The following is a 26,585-nucleotide window of genomic DNA, read 5'->3' on the forward strand; positions in this document are numbered from 1 at the left end:
ATAAAAAATAAAGTTTATAATATTGCCTAGAATGGGAAACTGGAGATCTAATTTTCAAATTAATAAACCCTGTGCACCTCAAATGGAAACGTTGTATTCAGTGCTAGCAGCGCAGGGGGATACATCTATTCATTTTCTTTATAATTTTAAAAACACTCCCTGAAACCAGTTCCTCCGAAGGTAGTGAATTAGTACAATTACCCCATTAGTGAATCACACGGCTAAAAACATGGCCCACATTTTCATGACAGTTTTGCAAATGTAAAAGCACATTTTCCAGGTGTTTTGCAAGACATGGGAGACTGAATGCCCTTATATTTGCTGCAGGCCGTTTTTGGTAATATTGAGGATTGTCAAAATAGTCTTAAATAATTCGTTGACTGTCATTGGTCTTTCATATCTTACTTTTATCAAATGTATGAACATATGCCAATGAGCACTAGCGCTAATCAGCTTGCTGGCCTCTGGTTAAATGCCTGTTTGAAAATTGGCTGGTATGTATTTTTGTACACAGGTGGACCGGGCTAACCTGCACCAACCAAACGGACAATCGGAGGCCTGTGAGTTACATAGCACTACCGGTCTTTGGTGTGTGATAAAGGCCCGAGAATGTAAGCTCTTTCTACATAAGACTGCTACATATTACTTTGCCTAATTCTACCAATTCCCCTAAATCCCTTCCATGTGCGAAAACCAGACAGTCGATACAAAAACCAGGGTAGGGTGTGCCCCATCGACATCATTAGCAAGAGTTTCGCCATCACTTTCAATGGCTTACATATTTATACCCTTTACTAGATCCTGGGCTGACACAGGTGAGTAAAGTTGCAACATTCACAATAAGATAAATAAAACCACCAAACTAACCTGGCAGTGAGATGTGGCTTCAGTCAGAAATAAAATAGCAAGCAGTGACAGGCTCTCAAAGTGCTCGAAGGTGTGAGCCCCACACAGGGCTTGAATCGGGGTACCACGCGGGTGGACGGCGTCCCCCCACTCATCTTACCAGGAGCTCGATTACTGGAGCAAATGGAGTCACACATTCACTCTTTGGTCTCTCTGGGACGAGATCGGAGCTCATAGGACTGCTCACGAGCTGACTTTTCTGATGCAATCGCATCTAAGTGGTGAGCGAGGGGAGGCAATGAGTCTGATGGTGCAAGACATCTTTCGTGGTGTCACTTCCTGTCGTGATGTTGGCGTCCCCCCACTTCTTTTTGTAGGACTTGTGCCCTGGCCCCACACCTTTCCAGCTTATCACAGGGAGAAGAGTGCTTAGCGAAGTCTGCTGAAACGACACTATCCAGGGAAAATTTGGGAAAGGCACACCCTCGCTGATTGACACACAGCCTCGGGAAACAAAGGGCTTTATGCCTAAAGCTCCTGTGCTGCCTTCAATCAGCGAGGGTGCTGAATGCCACAGGTCAGTGTGGCTCTAAGCGTCGCAGGGGTCAAATTGACGTCCTGATAGATACACTGCCTGCAATTAAACTTTCATGAAAAGAAATAGGAGGTTGGAAATGGGGGGCAGGGGCGGATCCCTACTGCTCATATCAATGAGCGCTGCTGCTCTTGAATTTGCACCAAATCCTGCGTCTCCATGAGGCTGTTGTAAAGAGGAGAAATATTTAAATGTTTTCCTTTTTACATATGTGCTGCTGGAGGAAATTGCCTTTCAGTATAGTTTTTGTGCAAAAAGAGACCAATTCCAGCACAACAAACTATGCTGACCACAACGCAGACACCCTTGTACTGTGGCGCAAGGCCGACAAGGGTATATCGGAGAAGTGTGGAGAATAGTAGGAGAAAGGGTATATCGGAGAAGTATCTGAGAAGTGTGGCTCACCGGTTAGAGGTGGCAGACCCAGAAGCAGAGGTCGGGCCGGGACCAGGGTTCAATTACCGACGCGGCAGGGTACAGAACCAATGTCAGCGGGCTCGATACATCTCACCTCGGTACCTCTCAAACCATGGGTCCCACGCTGCAACTCTGGGCAATAGCTTGCTTAATCTCCATATCGGCCCCCTAGCTGCCAGGGATGCCTGGCTTCACCTTGGGGATGCCCAATAGGGACCACCTCACAGGGAAAGCCAGGACGGGTTCCCCAGCGGCACACAGCGCCAAGAAACCCTGGGGTGAACGTGCGCTCTACAAATTCATACTAACATAACATATGCATTGACACATAGCTAAGCAAATACGCCAATGCAGGAAGAGTGCAGAGCTGCGCCACTTCTCTGCAGATAGATCGCAGTTCTTGCCTCTCCGGGTTGCGCAAAGCAATGCAGTGACTTTGCTTGCTGCCTGAGTTGCGTCACATCTTTGTGAATCTGAGCACCTGTTTCGAACTTGTAATAGACATCCTAATGGAGGCACAGGATGGACTGTAGAAATAAAATGGAAAATATTTCTCATTCTGTCTCGACGTTTCTTCTATAAACCCGTTGTCAAGTCACCCCTTGATTGATCAGATATTTACTCCCTTCACCGTGCACCTGTCATTTTATCATCTGCAGGATTAAGACGTGTCAGAATGCGGTGCAATATTTATGACCTCTCTTGCCAAAAAAAGAGCCTATTTAGGCCTAAAGGAGAGCAGCTGATGGAAATATTACGCCTAGAACAGGCAGTGCCCTTGCTGTGTCATTATTTCTTCTGACAAGCCGTAAAATGAAAAGAGTACCCCCTCGAGATTGAGAAATCTGAAATTCCGCAGTCTACTTCTGGCATCTTGGGCACATGGGGCAGAGGACACAAGTTGTTTCTTTCTTCAGGCACCTGCTGTTCTGCCATCTGCAGCTACAAGGCACTTGTTTTGAAAGCACGCGGGTACCCTCGCGCGAGTGTTGGACTGCTTAACAGCTTGCGCTCACGTGTTCCCAAGGCAACTGGCCGCAGCAGTGCGTTCCAGTTCTGATGGACTGCTACCTAACCGACATGCCTTCTGGCGAAAGACTGGAATGCTTCTTTACGAGGCCCACTGTGCAGAGACGCGGACTTCTTTAAAAATTTAATAAAAGCTGCAAACAATTCCAGATTCTCGACACGAGCGTTCTGTACCAGCGCATTATTGCCTCTCTTGTCATCACAGCTCCAAAGTTTACAAAAATGGATCGTGGGAAGGAAATGTGGGACAACTCACAAAGCTAAACACTGAACAATGACTGCATCAATTTGCATAGCCAAGAGAGCCGGTCAAAGCCAGGTGAATTAACCACAAACAAATAAATAAATAAATATGGTTTATTACAAATATACTGGAAGTTTGGAAAATGTACTCGACTGCCAAATAGGGCAAACTGCATTACAAATCAGAAAAGCGCCTGACAACCTCTGCTGAGCTCGTTGGGGTTTTGATGAGATACTCAAACAGATGAGAAGAAATTCACCTAGGACTATGTGGGGATGGATAAAATAGCAACTTCTTCCTCATGCTGTCAGGTGAGTAAAACAATGGCACGCACCTCGCCTCTGCGCCATAAGAAACACATTACGCACCCCAAAGTTAACTCTTCGAAAAGTAACAGTCCTTAACACACTGTGTATTTAAATAGTAATATATATATATAAAGAAATGATACTGCGTTCATAGTGAAGAGATCAATAACGTCAATGGTAAGGTGGTATTTAATGTCTCCAGGGATGTATGTGATCGATACTGTTAGAACTGGGGGTCTCTAGTTGGCAGAGGTAGTCCCTTTGTCCAAATAGGGACCATCGCTTCTAGTCAGGGCAAGGGGGATACACACTTTAGATAACCCCTGCTCACCCCCTTGGTAGCTTGGAATGAGCAGACAGGCTTTTCCCAAAGGCAATGGGTAAATTATTTGTACCAACACTCACAGTAACACAGTGAAAAAACCGCAAATTGACATCACAACAGTTTAGAAAAATAAAATATCTTTATCTAAACTAAACAAGACTTAAACAACAAAAATCCAACTTACAGATACTCAGTAGAATGTCTTTAAAAATGGTTGTTGCAAAAATAATATTGTAGATAATAAATGCAACACTTTTCTCTCAAAGTACCTGTTGGACTTGGACCTTTTTGCAGGGTCATCCCTGAACTTTTTGCCTTCCTCCTACATTTTTTGACCTGTTGTTGGCTATTTTATGACTCTGGGCATTTTACCACTGCTGATCAGTGCTAAAGTGCATATGCTCTCCCTATTGTAAATTAATCTATGAATTAGACAGGTTTGGTTTACTTGTCACACCCTAGTACAGTGCACCAGGAATGCCCAGGGCTTGTAAACCAAATGCTGCTGGTGGGTTTTCAGCACCGGTAGTGCCACCCACAGAACCAGCCTTGCAAAATTTGTGTAAGGCCTGCCATTGCAGAGCCTGCGTGCAGTCAGGTACAGTCATGCTGACTGGGCAAGTGCACCCACATGCAAGTCCCTAAACCTTCCCTTTTCTTCATATCAGTCACCCCTATAGTAGCCCCAAGGGCAGGGTGCATTGTAAGTATAAGGTAGGACATGCTCTGTTTTGTGTGGCATGTCCTAATAGTGAATTACAGCCATTTTCATTTTTCGCTATTGCAAAGCTATCTCTTCTCCATAGACCAGAATGGGCTGTTAGAATGATTACATTTTATAATTCAAACTGACCCAGAGAACATGGCAGAAATTCGAGTTTAGTATGCCGGGACTCAGGATGATCAAGTGCACCTTTTAGTGAAGTTGGTTTTAACATTCTGTATTTGCAAATACCACTTTTAGAAAGTAGGTATTTGCTTGCCTAAGCTTTCAAGCCTGCCTCTGCTAGGTTGTGTATTCATTGTCTGGAGTTTGTGAGTGACAGGGCTGGGGGATTCTAAGAGACAGGATGAGTCAGCAAGTGGTGAATAGAGAGATCTGCATCTAGATGGGAGGGAGGAGTTGCATCTGAACCTTGAATAGGGCTGTGCCTGCCTTCCACAATGCTGGCTCCACCTCCTGGGGAGTGGCTGATGTCTCTGCCCTGCACACTGAAAGAAGAGAAGGAATCCTGTCAACAAAGTGCTCCAGGGCTGTGCTTGCCTTCCACAATGCTGGCTCCACCTCCTGCGGGGAGTCTGATGTTTCTGCCCTGCACTGTCAAAGGAAAGGAGAAGTCTGGTAAACAGAGTGCTTCAGAACTGGTTTGGACTGGGCAAAGACCCCTCTCCGCTCAGAGAACAAAGGATTTTGGGGTATAAATATTGGGACCCTGATCCCATGAAACTAGATCACTTTTGGACTACAAGAAGAAACCTTTACTGAGGAGAGGAACCTGAAGAAACTGAGGAGAGACTATTCCTAAGCTGAAGTGCTGCTTAGGGGATTGGCCTGCAGTGGTTGCCTTACTACCAAAGGAAGGAGAAAGGAACTTTGTGTACTTTGCTTTCAACTTGTGAAGGATATCCAAGGGCTTGGAAAAGAGCTTGCCTCATGCTGAAGTCTCAGGGACAACAGACTTCAACCCCCCGCTCCCCCCAGAGTTCTTTGGAAGTGCCTGCTGCTGTTTTGGGCCTTCTGAGGGACTCCATGTCTGGAAGCGCGACTCAACGAAAACGAAGCGTGTCGCCGTCACTGCTGCTGCCGTTGAACTTCTAAACAAGGGTGTCGCCACTGGAGTTGTCGCACTGCACCACATCGAGGTGAAGCATCCCGCAATGAAGAGGAAGCGTGTCGCCGTCGCTGCTGCCTGCCGTCGCACTTCTGAACAAGGGTGTCGCCGCTGGAGTTGTCGCACTGTACCGCATTGAGAGAAGAGTCTTGCAATGAGGAAGAAGCGTGTCGCCATCGCTGTTGCTGCCGTCGCACTTCTGAACAAGGGTGTCGCCGCTGGAACTGTCGCATTGCCCCGCATCAAGGAAAGCACCTTGCATCCCCCGAGAAGCGCGCCAACGTCGGAGCTGCTGCCATCGCATTTCTGAACAAGGATGTCGCCGCTGTAGTTGTTGCATCGTGCGGAGCTTCACGCAATCGTGGGAGAAGAGTGTCGCAGCTGAAGCTATTGCCGTCGCACTTCTGAACAAGGGTGTCGCCGCTACAGTCCACGTATCGAACCGAGAACTTCTCGCATCCCCAGAGTAGCGTGCTGCATCTGGAAGATCTTCACGTCTTTTTTTCTTTGCACCAGAACTTGGCCGCATTTCCCTCGCTGCAACATTGCTTGTCGTGGAAGGGCAACGCATCATAAGGTACATTGACGCAAAGTGTCGCATCTTAAGAACTGAACTGAACTATGCTAAAACTACTATCTTAAAGTAACAGTATTGGGTATTTTTGTTGTTTATGGTCTTGTGGTAAATCTATATAAAGTATACTTATTTTTTATATACAACCTTGTGTGGTGTCCATCTGTAGTGTTGTCACTTGGTTACTGTATGTGATCACAAATGCTTTACGCAGAACCTCTGAGATAAGCCTGCTGCTCGTGCCAAGCTACCAAGGGAGTGAGCAGAGGTTATTTTAAGAGTGTAATCCCCTTATCCTGACTAGATGCAAGGGTCCCTATTTGTCACAAGTACCTACCTGTGCCAACTAGAGACCCCCAAACAGTACCTTAGATGCGTAAAGCAGGACAAATAAAAGGGTCGCAGAATAGGCGATGCCTCGAGTGTTTCTCCAAAGCGACGTTCAGGCGACACACTTCTCCGGTGATGCGAACAGCGGTAGCGGTGACACGCTTCCTATGCGATGGCAGCTGCTGCGGTGGCATCACGCTTCTCCTTCGTTGCGTTGCGCTTCCAGCCTCCAGCAGCAAGGGCCTCACACCCAGTTACAGGCACCTCAGGGCAGGTCAGAACTTCCAGCAAGGAAGTCAAGGAGGCTTGACGTGAAGTCCTTATGTGCCTGGTACTTCAGAAACAGGAGGTCAGCTGTTCTCAGGCCCTTGGAGACTTTTTCTTCAGATGGACACAGCACATAGCAAAGTCCTTCTTCAAACAGGGGACACAGTACACAGCAAAGCCCCTTGATCATCTCAAACAGCAAACTGCAGGCCAACCCCAGACACACAGCAAGGGCAGTACTTCTCCTCTTCAGCTGTCCTCTTTGGCAACATGTTCCTCTTGATCACAAAGTAGTCTAAAGTTCGTGGGTTTCAGCGCTCATATTTATACCCCAAAAGTCTTTGTTCTCTATGTGTGAGGGGTCCTGGACCCAGCCCAAACCAGTTCTGAGTGCACTCTGCCAGTGAACAACTTCTTTCTTTGTCAGTATGGGCCAGGGTCATCAGACACACCACAGGAGGTGGAGCCAGCATTGTGGAAGGCAGGCACAGCCCTATTCAGGCCAGGTGGCACTCCTTCCACCACTCCAAATGCAGATAGAGCTATTCAGCCTAGTGATGACTCACTCAGACTCCTGGGGCCACCCCAGCCCCTGTCACTCTCAAACCAGATAGTCAATCCACAAACAGGCAGAGGCACACAGAAAGGTTGAACAAGAAAATAGCCACTTTATAAAAGTGCTATTTTCAAACACAGGATTCAAAAACCATCCTTCCTAAAAGATGTGTTATTAAATTCCGAGTTCAGGTATACCAGACTCCAATTTTCTATCTCACTCCTATGGGAAGATATGCAGGTAAATATGTTACACAGCATTCCCCTTTCTGGCTATGGGCAAGTTAGCCTTTCAATAGTGAAACACGAGATTGGCAGTATTTCACTGTCAGGACATGTCACCCACACTAGTACATTTCCTACCTTTTACATACACTGCACCCTGCCCAGGGGGGTACCTTGGGCCTACAATAGGGGTGGCCTAGGTGTAAAAAAAAGGGAAGGGTAAGGCCTGGCAAGTGGGTACACTGGCCAGGGCAACATGGCAGTTAGCAAACTGCGCACAGGCACTGCCGTGGCAGGCCTGAGGCATCTCTTTAGGGCTACTGATATGGGTGACACAATCAGTGCTGCAGGCCCACTAGTTGCATTTGAATTACCAGCCCTGGTACACTCAGTGCACTTTACTGGGGACCTACTGGTAAGATAAATATGCCATTCATGGATAACCAATCACAATAACAATTTGCACAGAGAGCATATGCACTTTAGCACTGAGTAGCAGTGGTAAAGTGCCCAGAGTCCTATAGCCAACAACTACAGGTCAGGAAAAACAAAGGAGGAAGAAGCAAAATGTTTGGGGATAACCCTACAAAAAGGGTATTTTCCAACACAACCCCCTTCCAGCCTAAAGCCAGGGTACACCAATCAATGCCTTGATGGAATTCCCTGCTTGGGTCGATAAAACATGGAACCTGGCCCGAACAGCAGGGGACTATTCCTGTTCTATGTCTTCATGAACCCAGTTGGATCCCTCCATCTATACTCTCAGGGCCCACTATGCTACACCATGGGAGACCCTTCTTCTCACCTGGGGACCCCATCTGTGCAGCGCCTAAGCTTACATTGCTCACAGAAGTATCCGCACTGGTAGAGAGTATCCACCGGGCCAACACAGCGGTGTGGCCCAGTCCACCCCCAAGGTATGACTCATGCCCCCCTCTCAGGGGCCACTCTGTCCACCAGGACAACCAGCCACAGTAGCCACTGACAGCTGTCAGTGATGAGAGCCAGGCCTCATGCCTTTCAGGCCTCTTTAACCTCTGTGGCATCAGAAAGTGGGGGCATTAGCCCTAGGTGCCTGGCACCTTTTCTCCACTGTCCCTCCTGGCAAGTCAGGTATGGCATTCTGACATTGGCCCATTAGCCCTGGGTCTGTACCCTCAGGCTGACCAGAGGTCACGGGCGAGGCTCTCCTCCCCCTACCTCTTCTTCTGGGGTCCCACCCTCTCCTCCCAGGGGAGACGCCCCCAGAACACAACTCTCCCACCAGCTCAGGATCTCTCTGCTGCCACTGCGATCCCAATCTAGGATCTAAACCCTCAGGTTGCACCGGGGCCAAGGCGAGGACTCCCCCCTCTGAACCCCCTCCCAGAGTGCTGCACCCTCCCACCTAGAGTGGTGTCCCTGGAAGCCAAACCAGTCAGGACACTGCTTACAGTCATCCTTCCCTCCAGTTCAGGTAGAACCTGAACACTTGCCTGGCACACCAGGACTTCTGGGGACTCACACAGTATTCCCTCGAGGGTAACACATGACTCATGTGTTGTGTGACAGTCTGCCTGGCGCAGATGTCCTGACCCCTGTTCATCTGACAATGCGCGAAGATCCCCCAGGACAGAAGTGGTGTCACCATGGTCACTCCTAGGGGACTCAGCCCTTCTGGCTGGGCCCTGACCCACTGGTTATCCCACTGGGGAACACATCCCCCTCTTATCCCTCAATCAGGACTTATGCACCCTCCACTTAGGAGTGGCACCACCAGACACCAGAACAACTGGAGCTCTATTTTCCGATGCTCCAGGTTCTCCTCACACTAGGAGATCCCCCTTAAATGGCCTTATAGTACAGCCTAGGCACCCAGCCTGGTGTTCCCTTGGGGAACCCTTCAGGCCCTGAGACTGGGTTTTGGGCACCTTGGGACACAGCCCACACTCACTACTTCTCCACTGAGACAGTATGTGAGCCACTACACCCCTCCCACTACACCAGGACCTAGCTGGGCTACTCTGAACCTCTTCCACTATACAGGACCAGAAGATACCAGAGCCATTCCTTTTTAGATCACTCCCCAATGCCTCTTCCGACCCTCTGGAATCCACCAAAAGGTCTGCCTCCGATGCAAGCTCACACTACACAGGATGTTGGAATAGCTATGGAAAACAGGGACTTAAAATATGCTCTCAAACAAATGGATCACACAGCCCCCCACAGTTGTTAACCAAGCTACCCTTTGCCTCACTTTCCAGTGCCTCACACAAGTACCCCACACAACTCTCCTAAGATTGGCAAGAGAATGTCTGGCTGTCTCTGTCACTCAACCCACACTCTTCTGGGAGGTCTTCACACTCACACATCAGGACTTCTACCATCTCCCTGCACCTCTCATCTAGGGTCAGTAGAGTGTCGCTCCCACCACTAGCCATATGATCCCCTGAGTCAGTTCCCCAATCTACTTTGGGGACACTGCACACCCCTGGAGCTACCTCATAAACCTGAGCCCCCTGGTGTATGTTAACCCCCTCCCTCAAGTCAGGCACCTCATCTCTGGGTATGTGTACTTCTCCCTCAGCGCTAGATAACACAATCTTGATCCCACCATCTGAGCTGGACTCCACCTCCAACTCAGCAAAGCTCACTTCCTGAGCTAAACATTTTTCTTCTTTCTTGGCTAATGTCCACCGTATCTCAGCCTCCTTGACTTCCCAGTCTAATTCTCTGTTCCTCTGTAGAGCAGCAAGAAGTCATTCACTTTTCTCTCCCTCACTGTCAGAGAAGTCCTCTTCCTCAGAATCGTCTGTAAGTGTTGCTTCCAAAATTCTGACCTCATAGGACTACAGGTGTGCCTCAAGATCCCCTCCTTGAGGACACTCTCTCCACAGGCAGCCCCCTTTTTTTTGCAAAAAATGCTTTTATATCCTCCATTGTGTAGATATACAGGTGGAAAAAGTTGACTTCCATATTTTCAAGACTTCCCAGGTACAACACTAACCAGAGTCTCAGTATCAAAAAATATTTCCATGAGGACACAAAACAAACTGTATGTTGTTGCATAGTGGTCTGTACTAGTCCAGTGATTACACCAATCACTGTGGGTCACGTACAAATACAAGTTCAAATCCTCACCGCTGACCACCAATGTTAGAACTGGGGTCTCTAGTTGGCAGAGGTAGGTACCTTTGTGCAAATAGGGACCCTTGCTTCTCTTCAGGGTAAGGGGGATACACACTTTAGATAACCCCTGCTCACCCCCTTGGTAGCTTGGCCCGAGCAGACAGGCTTATCCCAAAGGCAATGCACAAATTATTTGTTGTGTTGCCACTGTCCCTCCCACCTGCCCTTTCTGGCCATCTTACTGGACCTGCCCCTCCGTTGTCCGTGTGCATGACCCCAACCCATCCCTCCTGCCCTTCATGATCAGTTGTGCTGCCACTTTCCCTCCCTCCTGCCCTCCATGGCTTGTTGTGCTCCACAGCCTCTCTCCCTTGTCCTGCATGGTTGACTTGTTCCCCCGCACACCTGAAGTCATCATGGCAAGTTATGTGCAGATTCATCAGGAAGGATTGTGGGGTGGAAAGGGAAGTAAAAAAAATGAGTATTCAAATTGTATCTCCTATATAATGTTTTGCTAACCAGTAAGGAAAAAAAATTAACAGCATTGAAGCAAACTTTTCATGACAGTTGAACTTTACTTAATGAAGTGCCTTTGGTTTGGTGTAAATCCTTTCTGTAGTCATCTAAAAATTAGTGTTTTAAATTTGTTTCAGGATGGGCTTGAAAGAGGTGAAATGTTAGAGCTATATGTACCATTAGGCAGCAGATGATCTAAACCCTGATTCACAGACCATCCAAGGATGATATTAAAAACAAACAAAGCCTTTTGGAAAAAGGAGCTCTGTTTGCTGCATCTATTTCATTTCTCAGGAATCAAAGCCAGTTCTGGGAACTTGAAGCTTCTGATTGGTTGACGTCAAAAGAGAAAAAACTGCTTCTGCCACCTTTACAGGACAAGGGGTGAAGTCACTGCAACTTAAACAAATGTAAATTATCCATAGGATGACATGGGTCACAAACCTGACCCCTTGGCTCAAATAGGAAAACCAGATTAGAATGATAAAGATTAACTGTGCCATGTGGTTTGAAGAACCCAATGTAATGCTAATGGAACTTAGCATGGCTTTAAGGTCTGTAAACTCTGCATCAGAACCCCCTGGCAAGAGCCCTCAAACACAATCTGTCGCCCTCTCTTAGGTTTGCAATCCATAGATCATGATCCTTAAATCCTTACTAATTTGTGGTCCAACAATGGCCCATGTGTCTGTGTAGGTTTGAATACTGGACAACTGGGGTCCACAAACCCAAAAAGGGAGGCCAGCCTGTGCTTGACACCCTGAAGGGGCTGGGAAAAGCTCTTTAAAGTATCCAGGAACCACTCAGAGACATGTACCGAAAATTTGTGACGCACATTATTGTTGACTGAAGAGTGCAACCAGAAAAAACAAGCAACAAACCATGTTGAAATTGTACCACATGACTGAGATATGTGAAAAACTAATTGGTGGCGTCGATTCAGTGTTGAGAGGCAACAACTCCTGTCTGGGGGTCCATCAGCATCCATCATGCAAGAAAATCTTAAGTGGAATTTGTTTGAAGTCCCCGGGTAGGTGTAAAGTAGTGGATTATCTCAAGGCGCCAATAGACCCACAATTGCTGTTGTGCTATACTCAGTATTCCCTCAGAGATTATGGATGATACAACATCTGTTCCTTGGAGCTCATAAGCATATGGTCAGGGGTCTCACAGATGCGAACAGCAGGGCTGCACTTCAAGTTCATGTATGGTGTGAGTGGGACCCTGAGAAAAAGAGAGATGCCTGCTTCGGTGCCCCGTTCCTGAGAGCTTTCTTATTCAGCAAGAAGCAAGTGACTACATGGCTCATTGAACCTGTCAAGCAAGGAACTATGTGCTCAGAGATGCTGCTGAAACAGGAAACAGTGTCCCCGACTGAGGTAGTGCCTTATAGAGCCTTGGCTCCCTAATTTACACATTAGCTGTGTTATCTAATAGTAGCCCGTGCACCACAGATTTGTCAGTTCTATTTTGGACACCTAAGATAATCAGTGAAGATCTCCCAGGCTACCTCCCAATAAAGTTGAAGTGATGTTACCCTAAGTCTCACAGGCGATTATGGCAGTAATTTTAGGAACTTTTCTTCCCTGTTTCAAGCACTCTTGTAGCTGTATGGACCCATTTATAGGCTTTCAATGAAATGTTCACTATTTTGTTTCTACTTACTATTGAATGTTTGTCAAATTTTAGAGGTTCTGTATTTTTATGGTGCTGGCCAAAATGTATGCATATTTTGCAATGTTTGATGATGTGGAAATGTTTTCATTTTTCCTGTTAAAGATAAGGTTAAAATTCTGTAATGAAGCCAATAGGGGTGACTGTTTATGATTGCATTCATATAGACTCTGATTCTCAAAATGCATTTTGTAGAACGTAAAGTATACTACAGTAGTACTGCTTACTACAGATTGCAATTCACACACATACAGGTGGAGATCTCCACAACTATCTCTCCTATCACTTTAGGGGGAGATCCCTTCTTGTGTAAGCTTACTTCTTAATAGTAAATATGGGAAGACTCAGAGAGTGGTGGGAGAATTTGGAATATCTACTACAAAACGGGAAAAGTAATGAGGGGTTTAGGGAGAAGCAGGTTCCTACAAACACCCACCTCCAAAAAGAGTAGTCTCATTGCTATACACAAACTACATTTCTTAATTTGCTACAGCCATAAAGGTGACAAAACAGTAGTACATATAGTTCAGCCCAGCCTTGAAACCTGTCAAACACCACACAAGTCCTCTTAAAGGTAATGTAAGACAGACCAATTGAAAATAATAGAGACAAGGACTTAAAATAATTTGCCACAAGAACTTAAGTAAATTAAACTGAATTAGTTCAACTTTTGAAATATAGATCTATACTTTGTTCACTGTTTAATGGTAAAACATTTATTTTCATTAAATACATATTTTATTATTTTATAACTTAACAATCAGAAACTTTTACAAATAAAATTAATATTTTAAACATTTGTAAAGAATAAAAGTATTTTCAAAATAATTCTACACTAAGGTTCCGATTATCCATCCCTTTACAAACAATAAAACATGAAACATTTGATTTCCTGCCCCACAGGCTACCATCTGAATTATACTTCCCTACCCAAATAAACAAAATTCTAGTACCTGATGTTCGGCCACTCAGCCACACCACCTTCTGCATCTGATCACCCACTACCCATCTCTCACTGTTCTCAACTTGAGGGCCGCACATTAGAATAAACAATTATGTGCTGTCACTGCAGGTATCTGCAGACCCACACTTACAACACAGCAAAGAACATTAGTCAAATTCTACCACCTCTTTCATGTCTGCGGAGACCTGAGAGAGGCAGAAGAATGTGAGTGAGAAGAATGATTGTCATATCCCATTCCACTGCTTTGATCAGGTCTCTGAAGACCCCAGGGAGGTGGGGGAACTCCAGGTATACAAGAGCTTTACCATGATATTATAGCAATACTAAAGCATCATTGTCTATTCACTGCTATGGAATATAAGCAAGCAATAATCAGATTCCGAATTCTGTGTTCACTTTTGGCTTCTAAGGGAATCTGTAAATAACAATAGCAATATATATGTAATAATAATAATACTAATAATAATAATAGTAATAGAAATAGTAGTAGTTGTAATATTAGTAGTAGTTGTATTAGAAGTTTTATTTCAGACCATGGAATGATTTTCCCTGTCATATACAGATAATGTGGGGTGACATATATGTTCACTAGTTGTAGTTGTTCTCTCAACCCTTGATGAGGAGAGTATTAAATCTTTAACTAAGATGTTCAAACAGGTGTCCATTACTCTTGATATTAATTAACCTGGGGAGACAATGTTTTCATTGCCACAGATTTGAGTCCTTGCAGTTACATTTAGTTTCTTCTTCTGTTTCTTACTTCCTTAATGAAATAATAAAGGACAATGTCCTACAGACTTATTTGACATCCCTGTTGTTCAAATTACATGAATAATATTGATCCACAAACTGAGTGACCACTGGTGTTATTGCCAAATATATCACGTGAACTGTACTTCCCACAGGATTTAATCAGCTTTAAAGTTGGAGCATAGATTTCTTTTCTGCAGCAAAACAGAGGAACATACTAATTGGAGGGATTACATCTGTGTTACACACCATTGTAACCCGGACTCTTCTGTATAGCTAGAGTAATTAATCTATTCAACAGACATGCTCACATTATAGCCGACATACTGTAATGTCTTTCTTAGATGCCATTCATCACAAGCTACTGATCTTAAGGTTTAAACATTGATAATGAATTTTGTTGAGAGTAAAGGTGTACCTTGAGTTTATGTTTCTCTGTTTCTGGTATGCTTAATTCTAGTTTATAGGCAAGGCATGGAGGCCAATACAATATTATGCACTCTCTTCTTTATTGTACTCACAGCAGCAAAAAAGAATGTAAAATTACAATAGAAGATCCGTAAATATTCTAGAACGTTTAAGAACAAGCACCAAAACAGCAGCCATCCTATTTCTTTTGTTGCTGCTCATACAAAGATAAGAACATCTCACAAATACTTAACAAGGTGTGTGAGAAAATAGGTGGTGACATTTGTGGAAGAGGAGTTCATAGTTTAAGGTAGAAGTTGCAGTTGGGGGTTAATTTGAAGATCATCATGCTCTAAGTGTGTTTTGCACAGTTAAACGATGAGTGGTGAGAGACTGATCAGGGGCTCTGAATGCATGAAGGGCATAGAAGGGCTGTGGGTCAGAGCAGCATTTTTATTACAAAGTTGATTATTTACTATTTCATGAGAAAGCAGGATCGCTGTGGGTGCTTGAAGCAACGCAGCAGCTAACGTGAGTTTTTTGGTTGGTGCTTGATAAAGAGCAAACCAATGCATGTTTTAGTAGCGGATGAGTCAGGGAGACGTGAGCAATTGGAAATGCGATTTAAACTCCAAAATTGAGGAGGGGAAGGTTGTGTATTTCACAGCGGTGACAAATGGGATTTAAAGCTTCCCGGATGTTGGCAGGTCGAGAAAGCAGCATGCGAGAAGCAGCAAGCTGAGCTGGTGATGTCACTTGGAGCACACTGGGTCGATTCCCAAGCACACATAATAGGTGCATCAGCAGCTCTTGTGCAGAAAAGGGGAAGATTGTCACTACAGGGCCACGCACACACATGCGTATGGTGGACACTTTGTCAGGTTGAGTAGTCATGTAAATTGGCCATTGTGACAAAAACAGCCACATTTTGGAATATAACTATTGAGGTATGAAGCAATCATAAATCTGAGGAGATTTAATTTAAACAGCTGTAAGGAGCTGGGGAGAGAGGAGTTTTGCGACAAGGTGTTTATTTGTATTGGTGAATTGGCATTAATAGAACATATCAAGTATCAAACAGACTGAGGGAAATATGGTGGAAAGATAGGTCAGGTAGTTCATTGAAAGGACATTTAGAAAATGTGCAGAGAAGATGGATAAGAAGATTGACATTTGTGTACAAAAACAGATAAGAGAAAAAGTTTTACATAGGAATATAGAGAATGAAAACTACTGGTCTTCGGATGTGGTTGAGCCGGTAGCCAGTGGATCTAATGTGGAAAGAGTTAAGAAAGTACATGAAAGGAAGCATATGGAGGTGTTAAAGGATAACAGAGAGTCTGGGTGTAGGCACCAGATATAGGAAATGCTATACAGGTAAAAGGGGATGCTATAAAGCAAACAGTCATAATGTGGTGGCTTGTGATGAAACATCCACAGGTGGTCATGTGGAGTTGATTTGATTATTAGATTTAGATGAATCAGAGGAGGAAAGTAAGAAATGTAAGAAAAGGACATTTTAGAACAAGAAGATTTAGTTGCAGTTAGGGGATTTTGTGGATCTGTTAAGAAAGGGGATGTTCAATCCTCTGTTGATTTAACACCCACTATCGCTAAAGTGGTTTCCAGCTGAGCATGTGGCTCAGTCAATTTCATATTGGGTTTTCTGGGAGATACTAAAGGACATTAGGCCTCGGCTTAGTTCTGAGTGTCTGAGGCCTACATTGCAGCCCAAAGTGGTGTACACTCCTGAGTTGGACCCTAAATTGCAGAGTTTTCAAAGCAAAATATGACGAGATCCAAGAAGGGGGTTGCACAAAGGTTTGAAAGGGTGTCAGGATAGACTATTGGACATCCTAGGTTTTGATGTGTGTGAATAGGTACACAAAAATAATACTGGAGTAGATGTGGTAGAGTTATGTCAGTGGGTGTGGAGGGTGGTTTGTCTTTTAGTCAACAATAATGCCGCTTTATGAATAGGAAGTCGATAAAGTATTTTAAAGAAGAAAGACCACAAGGTAGTGAAGTTGGTTAGTAATGAATTTGCAATTTAAAGTAATAGGTTGTCGTTTGGCAAGGAATTTGTCAAAGATATGTCCAGATATTTGGGCACATTCAATTTAGTACAAAAGGTCAAGAAGAACATATGTAAGGTTTTTGGGGGGCCAGGAGGATGCATGTTGATTATCTGGCCATGGACAGGGAATTGCTCATGGCTCCTTCACACAAGTCTTTAGACATTATAGTTATGGGTACAGAGTGGAGCAGGGTGGATTATATCCACAGAGGCAGAGGTCAAGATTGTGAGGAATGCATAGTGAGAGTAGAAAAAAAGTGGAACAGGTGAGCTTAAAAAACAACTGTAAATGTACACATGTTTGACTAGGTGGTTGGCTAGCTTGGTTTGTTTCAAGATAGAGAAAGATTACACAATACCAGGGTTATCACATAGATGTTGTAGGAGTACTAGTGCATTTCATTGGAGCAAGAGAAATTGGTAAGTCAAGAGGCGGAGGCTCTAGTGATAAAGGGGCCATTGAAAGAGCAAAGAAAAGTGTGACATGTTTTGTGAGCAATATATTTCGTAGCAAGAAAAAAGATAAAGGGATGAGTCATGTGATCAGTCTGAGAGAGTGGAATGACTGGGTATGTTACAATCACTTCAAAGTGGAAGGGATACAAATGTTGAGGGATTTGTTCGAGAATGAAGGTGTGTATCTGATGATTCCAGTGTGTGTGGAGCATAGAAATTACCTTCAGTTCTAGTGGAAGGGTGTGAGATGAAGGTTCAGGAGTCTACCATTCGGACTAACGTCCAAGCAGTGGTATTTTATGAAGAGTATGAGACCGACGATGGCATGGTGAGATCAAAGGGAGATCGTCAGATAGTGTTTCTGGATGATGTGTTGATTGTGTCAGAGAAGAGAGAGATGGCATTGGAGAAGACAGAGTTGGCAGTGCGAATGCTGGGGGATTTAGGATTTGTAGTAAACAGGGAGAAGTGTTGCTTGATGCCAGCGCAGAAGATATATTTTGTAGGTTTTCAGACATAGACCTTGGAGGTAGTGTTGAAGTTACCTATGGAGAAAGTGAGGAAAATTCGCAAAGAATTAAAGAGAGTGAGGCAAGCATGATGGATTTCTTTGCAGCAGATAGCAAGGTTGTTTTGACTCCTATCAGCATCTATTCAGGCGAGCGTTCCTTTACCCCTCCATTACAGGGCACTTCAAAAGATGAAGAGATTTTATTTACACATACATGTGAAGTACTCGCAAAAGATAAGGATGAATCAGGAAGCAATGCAGAAGGTGAACTGGTGGTTAATGAATATGGAAACAAGGAACAGAACTGCAATTTATGGGCAAGTTCCAGAGGTAGTAATTGAGTTAGATGTAAGTCTGTACAGTTGGGGAGCAAGATGCTAATCAGTGTCAATGGAGGGGATAGCCAGTCATGGAGGGAGAGATGCATATCAATTACCTGGAGTTGCTGGCAGGGTCTTTCGCTGAGAGGACTTTTGTGAATGAAAGTGTTCTGTTGAAAATGGACAATGTGTCAACGGTTAGGTATGTCAACAAGATGGGGGTCCTCGGTTGAGGGTGTTAGCAGAGATGGAAGGAATCTGGGTGTTTCTGTTTGGATTGGGTGATTGTGTACAGACAAAGCATATTCCATGGAAGTCAGTAGAGGCAGATTGGAATGTAAGGAATTTAAGGGACCCAAGCAATTGGAAGTTGAAAAGGGAGGTGTTTATGAGACTGCACTGGAGATGGGATCCTTTGCAGGTGGATCTGTTTCCCGGCAGGTTGAATGTGCAGGTGCAGAGTTTCTACAATTGGAGACGGGATCCAAAGGCAAAAGCATTGGATGATTTTCCACAAGATTCGAGGAAAGGAATGTTGTATGCATTTCCTCCCTTCTCATTAATTCGGAGAGTAATAATAAAGGTCAGAAGAGAGAGATCGAAGTTGATGTTGATCACCCCATTTTGGCAGTCACGGCTGTGGCTTCTGGAAGTGATGAGTCTGTTGATAGACGATCCAGTGCTGTTTCCATGTTTACATCAGCTATTGGTGAATGCTCGGGGGAATGCCATGACTTGGTTGAAGGAGGTCAGTTGATGTTGATGGGTTGGCTGATTTCTGGAGATTGTGGCAAATATCTCGGTTACTGGAGGAGGCTTAGGAACTTATTAAGGAATCCTGAGCTCCAGGAACAACAAAAACGCACAGGGCCTTATGGAGAAGATGGAGTAGTTGGTGTGCTGCAAGGGCTTTGGGTTCAGTTTCAGCACATGTAGTGGAGGTTCTGAATCATTTGACAGGACTGTATAAAAAAGGCTTGGCTTTCAGTTTGTTGAATTTGAGCAGATCAGCATTTTTGGCAGATCATGAGTTGGTGAATGGGACTCTCGTAGAGCAACATGCCTGGGTAAAAAGGATTGTTATGAGTGTTTGTTTGGGGAATCCTCCTAAGGCACAGTATGCTTCTTTATGGGGTGTGTAAATGTAAATGTATGTGTCTTGTAAAGCGCACTGCTGCCCTGAGGCGTCATGGCTCCGAAGACCGCTGGGGAACCCGTCCTGGCTATCCCTGTGAGATGGTCCCTACTGGGTATCTCCAAGGTGAAGCCAGGCATCCCCGGTGAATGTGGGGGGCCGTTGTAGAGATGAGGCATGCTAATGCCCAGAGTTGCCGAGTGTGATCCCTGGTTAGAGTAGGCACTGAGGCAGAATTATCGAGTCCGCTGACCCTGGTCCACGACCCTGCCGTGTCGGGAATTGAACCCTGGTCCCAGGCCGTTCTCTGCTTCCTGGTCTGCCACCTCTAACCAGTGAGCCACACCACTCCATGTGTGTACAAGGTGTTGATGGAAGTTGAAAGATGGAGAGGTAATGAGTTGTTACTGCTGAAGCTGTTATCTTGCAAGATGGCAAGTTTACTTTGTTTGGTGTCTTGTTGAAGAGTTTCTGATATAAGAGCTTTAGAGGTGACATCTTAGAAGTTTTCAGCCTGAAGGTGTATCTTTTTTAATGCAGAAGCGTACAAAGACTATGTCTAGGATGATATTTTATCCTACACTGGTAGAGCATGATATTTTGTGTACGGAACAATGTTTGAGGGAGTATCAGAAAAGAACTGTGAGGTTGGGAGAACAGGGATGTTCGCAGTTGTTAATTCATTTTAGACAATCTTTTAAAGAGGTGTCTGCACCTACTTTGGCAAGGTGGGTTAACAAAGTGATGAAGATGGCAGGTATTAATGAGTGTTTTTGGTCCACATTCAGCAAGAGGGTCTATGACAAGTAAAGCTTTTTTGACTGCAAGCAATTTAGGTAACATCATAAAGGCAGCAGATTGGTCATGTGATTCTACGTTTAAAAGTTTTAATTTGAAACCTGTGGAAAATGCTGTACAAAGAGTAATGGATGAGCTTTGAACATGCATAATATTGGCCTCCATGCCTTGCCATAAAATGCAGATTTTCCACAGTTTTAATGGTAAGAAAATCATGATTTTATTAAGGATACAGAGGCTAATATTATTCTTCCCAAAATGTATGCCCAGCTCTATTGATAGTTTTGATTTGATTTTCCAGGAAGGACAAATTTAATAAGATGGGTTCGAAGAAGAATCTTGGATAAATGAGAAATGTATTCACAAGTGCTACCTTTGCAGTATTAATTTTATTCTGTTATATTGAGTTTGGACTATGGGATATTCACAGCATAAAAAGAAGGAAGATGGCTGCAAGTATGCATGTTCCTAAGGATTCTAGGGGCATATTGTCTACAAAAGGCGATGATGATGGCCAGCGCAAGATATCAGCATTTTTTTTATTGTTTCTTTTCCTGGACACTTTACGCATTCTTATTGACGTATTATGAACACATTGGTAAGATGCGATGGTGTCCAGGAAAGGAAGCAATAACTCCCGCTAACATGCAATAGGTATTCATGTGATAGCATTGGATCAGCACGTAAGCAGTGCGTTAGCGTCAATAAAGTTTCAGCTAACGTGATGGAGTGCCTGAAAACCGCCTGTACGACCCGATCAATGGATGAATTATGCAGCAGGCACAACAGTGAATGTTAACATGTATGTAGTGCTGTGAAAGGTTGGATCAGGACAACATAGTGAGGGCCTGTGATGTGATGCAACTTCTGGACATGAGTAGAAGCAATGGCTGTAGCTGGCTAAAAAATACCTTCATACAAGCTAAGGGGCTAATAATGAAGCATGACCTGTACCTCTTTGGTGTTTGTAGCTCCTCAGAAGGAGATCAGGGCTAGTCTCCCTAATGCATCTCCATGTAGCACCATTTTTAGTAAGGTTTTATCAGGTGTTAAATTCATGCATTACTCGAGGCCTAGCATGACTTTTGTTATCGCAGGACATCTTTGGTAATAGAGCAAAGTGGTGATAGCGAATTTTACCATGTAATTTTTGTAAGGAATACCTACCTTCCAGGTCATTATCGATAATTATCGCTGGCATGCAATACGAGAGGAAAACCGGCAGCTAACCCCGGAAAGTTGGCGCTAACGCATGTTAGTGCAGGCTTGCTAATAGGGCGATAATAATATCGCTGCTTTATTGGAAAAAAGCGCTGCTAAAGCTGCGATAAGGCCCTTGCTAATATGCCCCCTTGAATATTTGAAAATGTTCTATAGTAATTTTGCATTCTTTGTTGCTGCTGTCTATGGTGGCAATAAAGGAGCTAGTGCATACTATTAGCCTCTGTGTCTTTAAGAAAATTATGATTTTCTTCCCATTAAAACTGTAAAATCTGCATTTTTCATACATCTTTGTAACAACTAGGCGAATCTACAGAAAACTTTGTGAAACTCACTTGCTGGTATCTCTCGTGAAAACTGATTGCAAAGGTATACATTACTTTCAAACTTGATGTAAGATTCCAGTAGAAGACTGGTTCACAAACAAAAAGTTTTGTAATAAAGCATTTTATGCTCGAACCACTGTCTTGAGGTAAAAAAACTAGACAAAATTGTTCACCAATTAAATCTCGGCAAGCGTCATTAAATTCACTAATGGAAACATTTGCAAATTTCACAGGCATTTAAAAACCACAACCCGGCCCCAGGTATGTAACCTCTTTCTCCACTTTTCCAACATGTGCAAGAAGTTGAGGTATTTAAAAAAATTGGAATATGCATTCTTGTGTCAAGTGATTTGGCATGTGTGCCCAGACAAAACTACCTAAAATAATATATACTAAGAAGAGAGATGCTCTCAAACCCACTGATGTTCTTTGCATATATCAGACATCTGTCTAATGGCCATGTTGCTAAAAATCCTTTGCTTTGACAGCATTCTAACTCACATGAGAGAAGTTCATCAGAACATGGGCTATTGTCCTCAATTTGACGCCATTGATGACCTCCTCAATGGACGAGAGCATTTAGAGTTCTACGCTCGGCTCCGCGGAGTTCCTGAGAAAGATGTTCAGAAGGTAGGTTGTACAGTTCCTTTCATATTATTGTTTTACTTTTTGTTTTATTTGTTTTATTTTTGTTTCTCTTTCTGAGTGTTCGAGGTAATACCAAACCAAAAAAAATATTTAGTTTCAATAAAACTTGTAATCTGCATTCCTTTTTCTTCAGGTATATGTGGCAGTTTTTTCTACAGAAACTTCATCACAAAACTTAGGACTGTATTTCTCCCAAACAATTTTCCTGTTGTCCTGTAATAGAGTGGGTTGGTGTAGTCCAGGCATCTGTCTTCCAAATGCCGCAAGACCAGACAAAAAATATTATGTGTACGCTGAGCTTATAGCTTAAAACGTGTACCCAACATGGGAATAAGGAATACGTTCTTGCCATAAAGTGGAGCAGCACTGACAGTGCATGAAAAAGGTTGCTGGATTGAAAACAGGTGCACATCACAAATTTCAATCCTAGACCTTTGCCTTGCAAAATTAAACCTTGCTATACAACCATTTTACCTACGCCATTACTCCCTACATTAATCATGCCCCTCCCACTTACATTTTTAACTTGCACTTTGAAATGTCTGTCCTGTTGTTAAACTGTTGACCTTAATTCCCTTACCCTTTAACCTATGTCTATTAACCTCTAACCATATAAATAAACTAAACCTTAACTTTAACTTCTTACTTCCTTCAGGTGTAACGTTATTGCCACCCCTCATTGTCCCGCTTCACCTATGTTCTGTGCTCAACAAAAAACACCTACCGCCCAAAGTACTGGAAATACCCTTCCTAGCAGCAGAGTGGGCAGGGAAAAGATTCTCTAATACTGTGCATCAGCCACCTTGTCACTCTGCCCAAAATGGTGGACGGTGCTAGGAAAGTTGCTGGCTGAATAGCCACCAGTCAGCCCAATCCATAGGAGCCCCAAACCAGCCCAATCACTGCCTAGGCTCTCATAAATGGCATAAATCCTGGGGGCACATTTAAGAAGCTGTCTCTGTTTTTACTATACCAAAGTAAGTTATACTGTGCAGAGAGACCAGTGGATCTCCAAAGGCTTACAGAGGTAAAAATAGATAATACCTTACTCTCTATTTGTGGAAGTGTGGGGGAGCAGTAAGGCTTTATCGGAGGGTAGTGTTAAGCATTTATCATACACACTCAGGCAATAAATTATTTCACACACTCAAAGAGAGCTCAGACCAATTGTTTTGTATAAAAATATTTCTTAGTTGCATTTTATTTTTAGAACTAAGCAGGACTTGATGCAGATAAGAAAACTAGTACTTTTTCAGAAGAATGCAGTGGAATGCCATTGACTGCAGTTGGTTTTGTTACAGGTAGGTCAAAAGTTCAGAAACAGTTGGAATGGCTTTGCAGTTACTTTGTAATTACTCTGTGATAACTTTTTACATTACTTTTCAGATTACCTTTTCTACCTAGTGTGATATGCCTAGATATCACACTTTGACATTTCCTAGCTAAAAGGTAAATAAAACAGTTTTTCTCAAAACATAGTTTCTTAGGTTCCCATACAAAATGCCCTCCACACAAGTTTTTCAGTGGAAAACAGTTAATTCAATTCTATGGTGAAAAGTAGGGTTATCATTTTAAAGGTAAGTAAACGGTCTTGAGGGTTGAGTTTCTGGGGTTAGAACAAGGGTTACTCCAGGGTCAAGGATGCACTCAAAGACCACCCTCAGCGGCACTAGAGTGGCCGTGTGCAGAGTGATGAGGCCCAATGCTCTTCTCAGACAATTTAGACTGCAAGGCCCAAAGCTCTCGCTGACAATTTAGACAGTGAGGCCTTTGAGTTTGAACTAGATAGTTAATACTCCTTTAATGACATATTACTGTATCATCCACCAAGCCCTAAGTCTATATTTATTGACTATCTAGGTCATCTTCTAGAATGTAAGGCAAATCTCTCTAATTTCCCCATTTTAGGAGATTTCAACTTTCATATGGAGAATGTCACATACCATGACACTGAATTGCTTCTGAATCAAATGGCCAGTGCAGGACTATGTCAATCAGTAAAAGGTCCAATTTACACTTCTGGGCACTTTCTGGATCGGGTTTTCTCTGATAATCCACATCTAAGATGGACCAGATGGGAGGAGGAGCTACATCAGCAAACAAGATGGCTGCTTAAGCTCTCGGCTCCGCCGACCTCCGTAACCCACCACGATATCCTGTACGCTATCCTGACTTTACGCGCAGTCTCTGTGTGCGTGAACTGATCCACACTCCGATGGTGAAATCCGGATAGTTTTATCGGCTTGTTTGATGAAGTTCCATCGAGTTGAAGTTTGCGGCCTACACCAGCGGTGAAGCCGGGGCCTGGAGTACTTTCAAAGCTGGGCTGTAGTGCAACAACATCGGCCAGAAGGATTGGGCTGGGTCCGGTCAACCGGAGTGGAGGCCTTAATTCGGCCCGAAATTGACAGCGATCGTTTCCATCGCTCAGCATCGACCGAGGGGTTAGTCAGCTTGCTGCCGGCTGCGAGTGGGGGCCCCATCCCGCGGCCCCGTCTCTCGGTCTCCGGGGTTCGGTGGTTCGGGGTCTCTGACCTGCGGCCTTCACCAGGTTGACCGCGGTTGCGGACGGAGACTGGTCACCCCTCGCAAATTGCACTTTCGTAGACTTGCCTGTCCCCCCCGAAGATGCCAGATTCACCCGGGGAGGTGATTGCGACCGATGTCGGGCATGCAACTATGAATCGAGTAGTGCATGAACCATCATTGAGGTCGATACTATCAGAACTTTGGGCACTTTGCTCACATGTGGACACTTTGGTGAGCAAATTGGGCACGCGCCTATCCGCGATGCTCCGGACGGAACCGGGCCTGGCCCTATCGTTGGAACTGGAATCTACAGCCATTCAGACCGTGGCCATTTTGATTCCATGTGAGGGCCCCGTGAGGAAACAGGCACTGGAACCATCGGATGGTCCCCTGGGAGATTGTGTTCCCGAGGATGTCATGCTCTTGCTGAACCTTCCACCACCACCGGCTTTGGAGATAACACCAGGCGCCCCCCCCCCCCCCCCCCCCGGAGACTTTTGTTTGTGACTCTCTATTCCCTTTGTGGTCATCTTCTCCTTTCCTGGTGACGCTGCAACTCCTGTGCAAGACGCATTGGAACTGTGCAACTAGGAGGGAGAGTTCATCTGCGTCTACAGTTCATGTAGACTCACTGCCTGCCGGTAGCCATGGACTGCTTTCTGATGACTCTCTGCCTCTTTATTGCTTCTTCTTTGGCCTTTGGGTCTCGCTGGGAGGGGCTCGCGTTCTGGTTTGGAGGGGCCAAGGTTGAGATCGACTGGATCGGGAATGGTTGGCATGGCGTTTATACATGTTGGACTCGTAATTGTTTGCTCTGAGAGGCTGGGCGGTGTTACACGGTACCCTCTACTTTCATTTATATTGTCGTTTTAAACTTGTCTTTATAATGATAGGGGGTGGCTGTCTCGGGCGGGGGGTCTAAAGGGGCCGGGAGCCCACACGGAAATGCCCTCCTCCGTTTCTTCTCCTACCTTTGGGGCTTTAGTTATTAGGGGCGACAGGCACGCTGCTAGTGGGGTCAGGCTATAGCCATTTGCAGGTGTGCAGGGTGGGGGGTTGGAGGTTTTTTTTTTTATTTTGCCTTTTTTATTTTCTATGTCTTTCTTTCTTTCTTCCTTTCCCCTTTTTAAGGATCAGTATTGCTATGAATCATCTAGATTCTTATTGTGTGCTCGTATTTTGTGCTGATGTTCTAATGATATCCTGACTTTTGGGTGGGCGGGCTCGGAGTGCCGGAGCAAGATGGAATGTGTCTTTTGTTATCTTTCGTACAGGTCTTAATGCTCTGGTGCCACTTTTCTATTATAGTGGTTATTTCATGCAAATCCTGTTTTTTACCCTGTCCCCTGCATTCTGTTGATTGTATAGCACCTGATCCTCTCATATAAAATACAAAATGAAACCTCTGTCTCATCCTGTACCCTTCTGTGCATTCCTAAATACAATTCTTATCCTGAATCGCTGCCGGACCTCGGGATTGTCGGCTGACGAGCCGTTTTGTACAGTGATCATGGGGATTTTAATTTCTTAGCGGCAGGCCCCCGTGGTTGTAGGCCCGTACTTGTATTTTTATTGAATGCTACAATAAAGGTTTTCA

The 26,585-nt window shown here is 44.4% G+C and overlaps 1 protein-coding gene across 2 annotated transcripts in view; it reads left to right on the forward strand.

Annotated features, from left to right (window-relative positions):
* The window catches only part of LOC147727632 (phospholipid-transporting ATPase ABCA1-like), a 2,839,360-nt gene that overhangs the window by 2,498,440 nt on the left and 314,335 nt on the right, over window positions 1–26,585 (forward strand). For both annotated transcript variants that reach the window (XM_086961649.1, XM_086961650.1), the window contains exon 45: window positions 22,300–22,441. In XM_086961649.1, the coding sequence (XP_086817775.1) occupies window positions 22,300–22,441 (142 nt within the window). The remainder of the gene's footprint in view (window positions 1–22,299; window positions 22,442–26,585) is intronic.

The sequence above is a fragment of the Lissotriton vulgaris genome, chromosome 3_1 (assembly GCF_964263255.1).
Source record: "Lissotriton vulgaris chromosome 3_1, aLisVul1.2, whole genome shotgun sequence".
Classification (NCBI taxonomy): Eukaryota; Metazoa; Chordata; class Amphibia; order Caudata; family Salamandridae; genus Lissotriton; species Lissotriton vulgaris.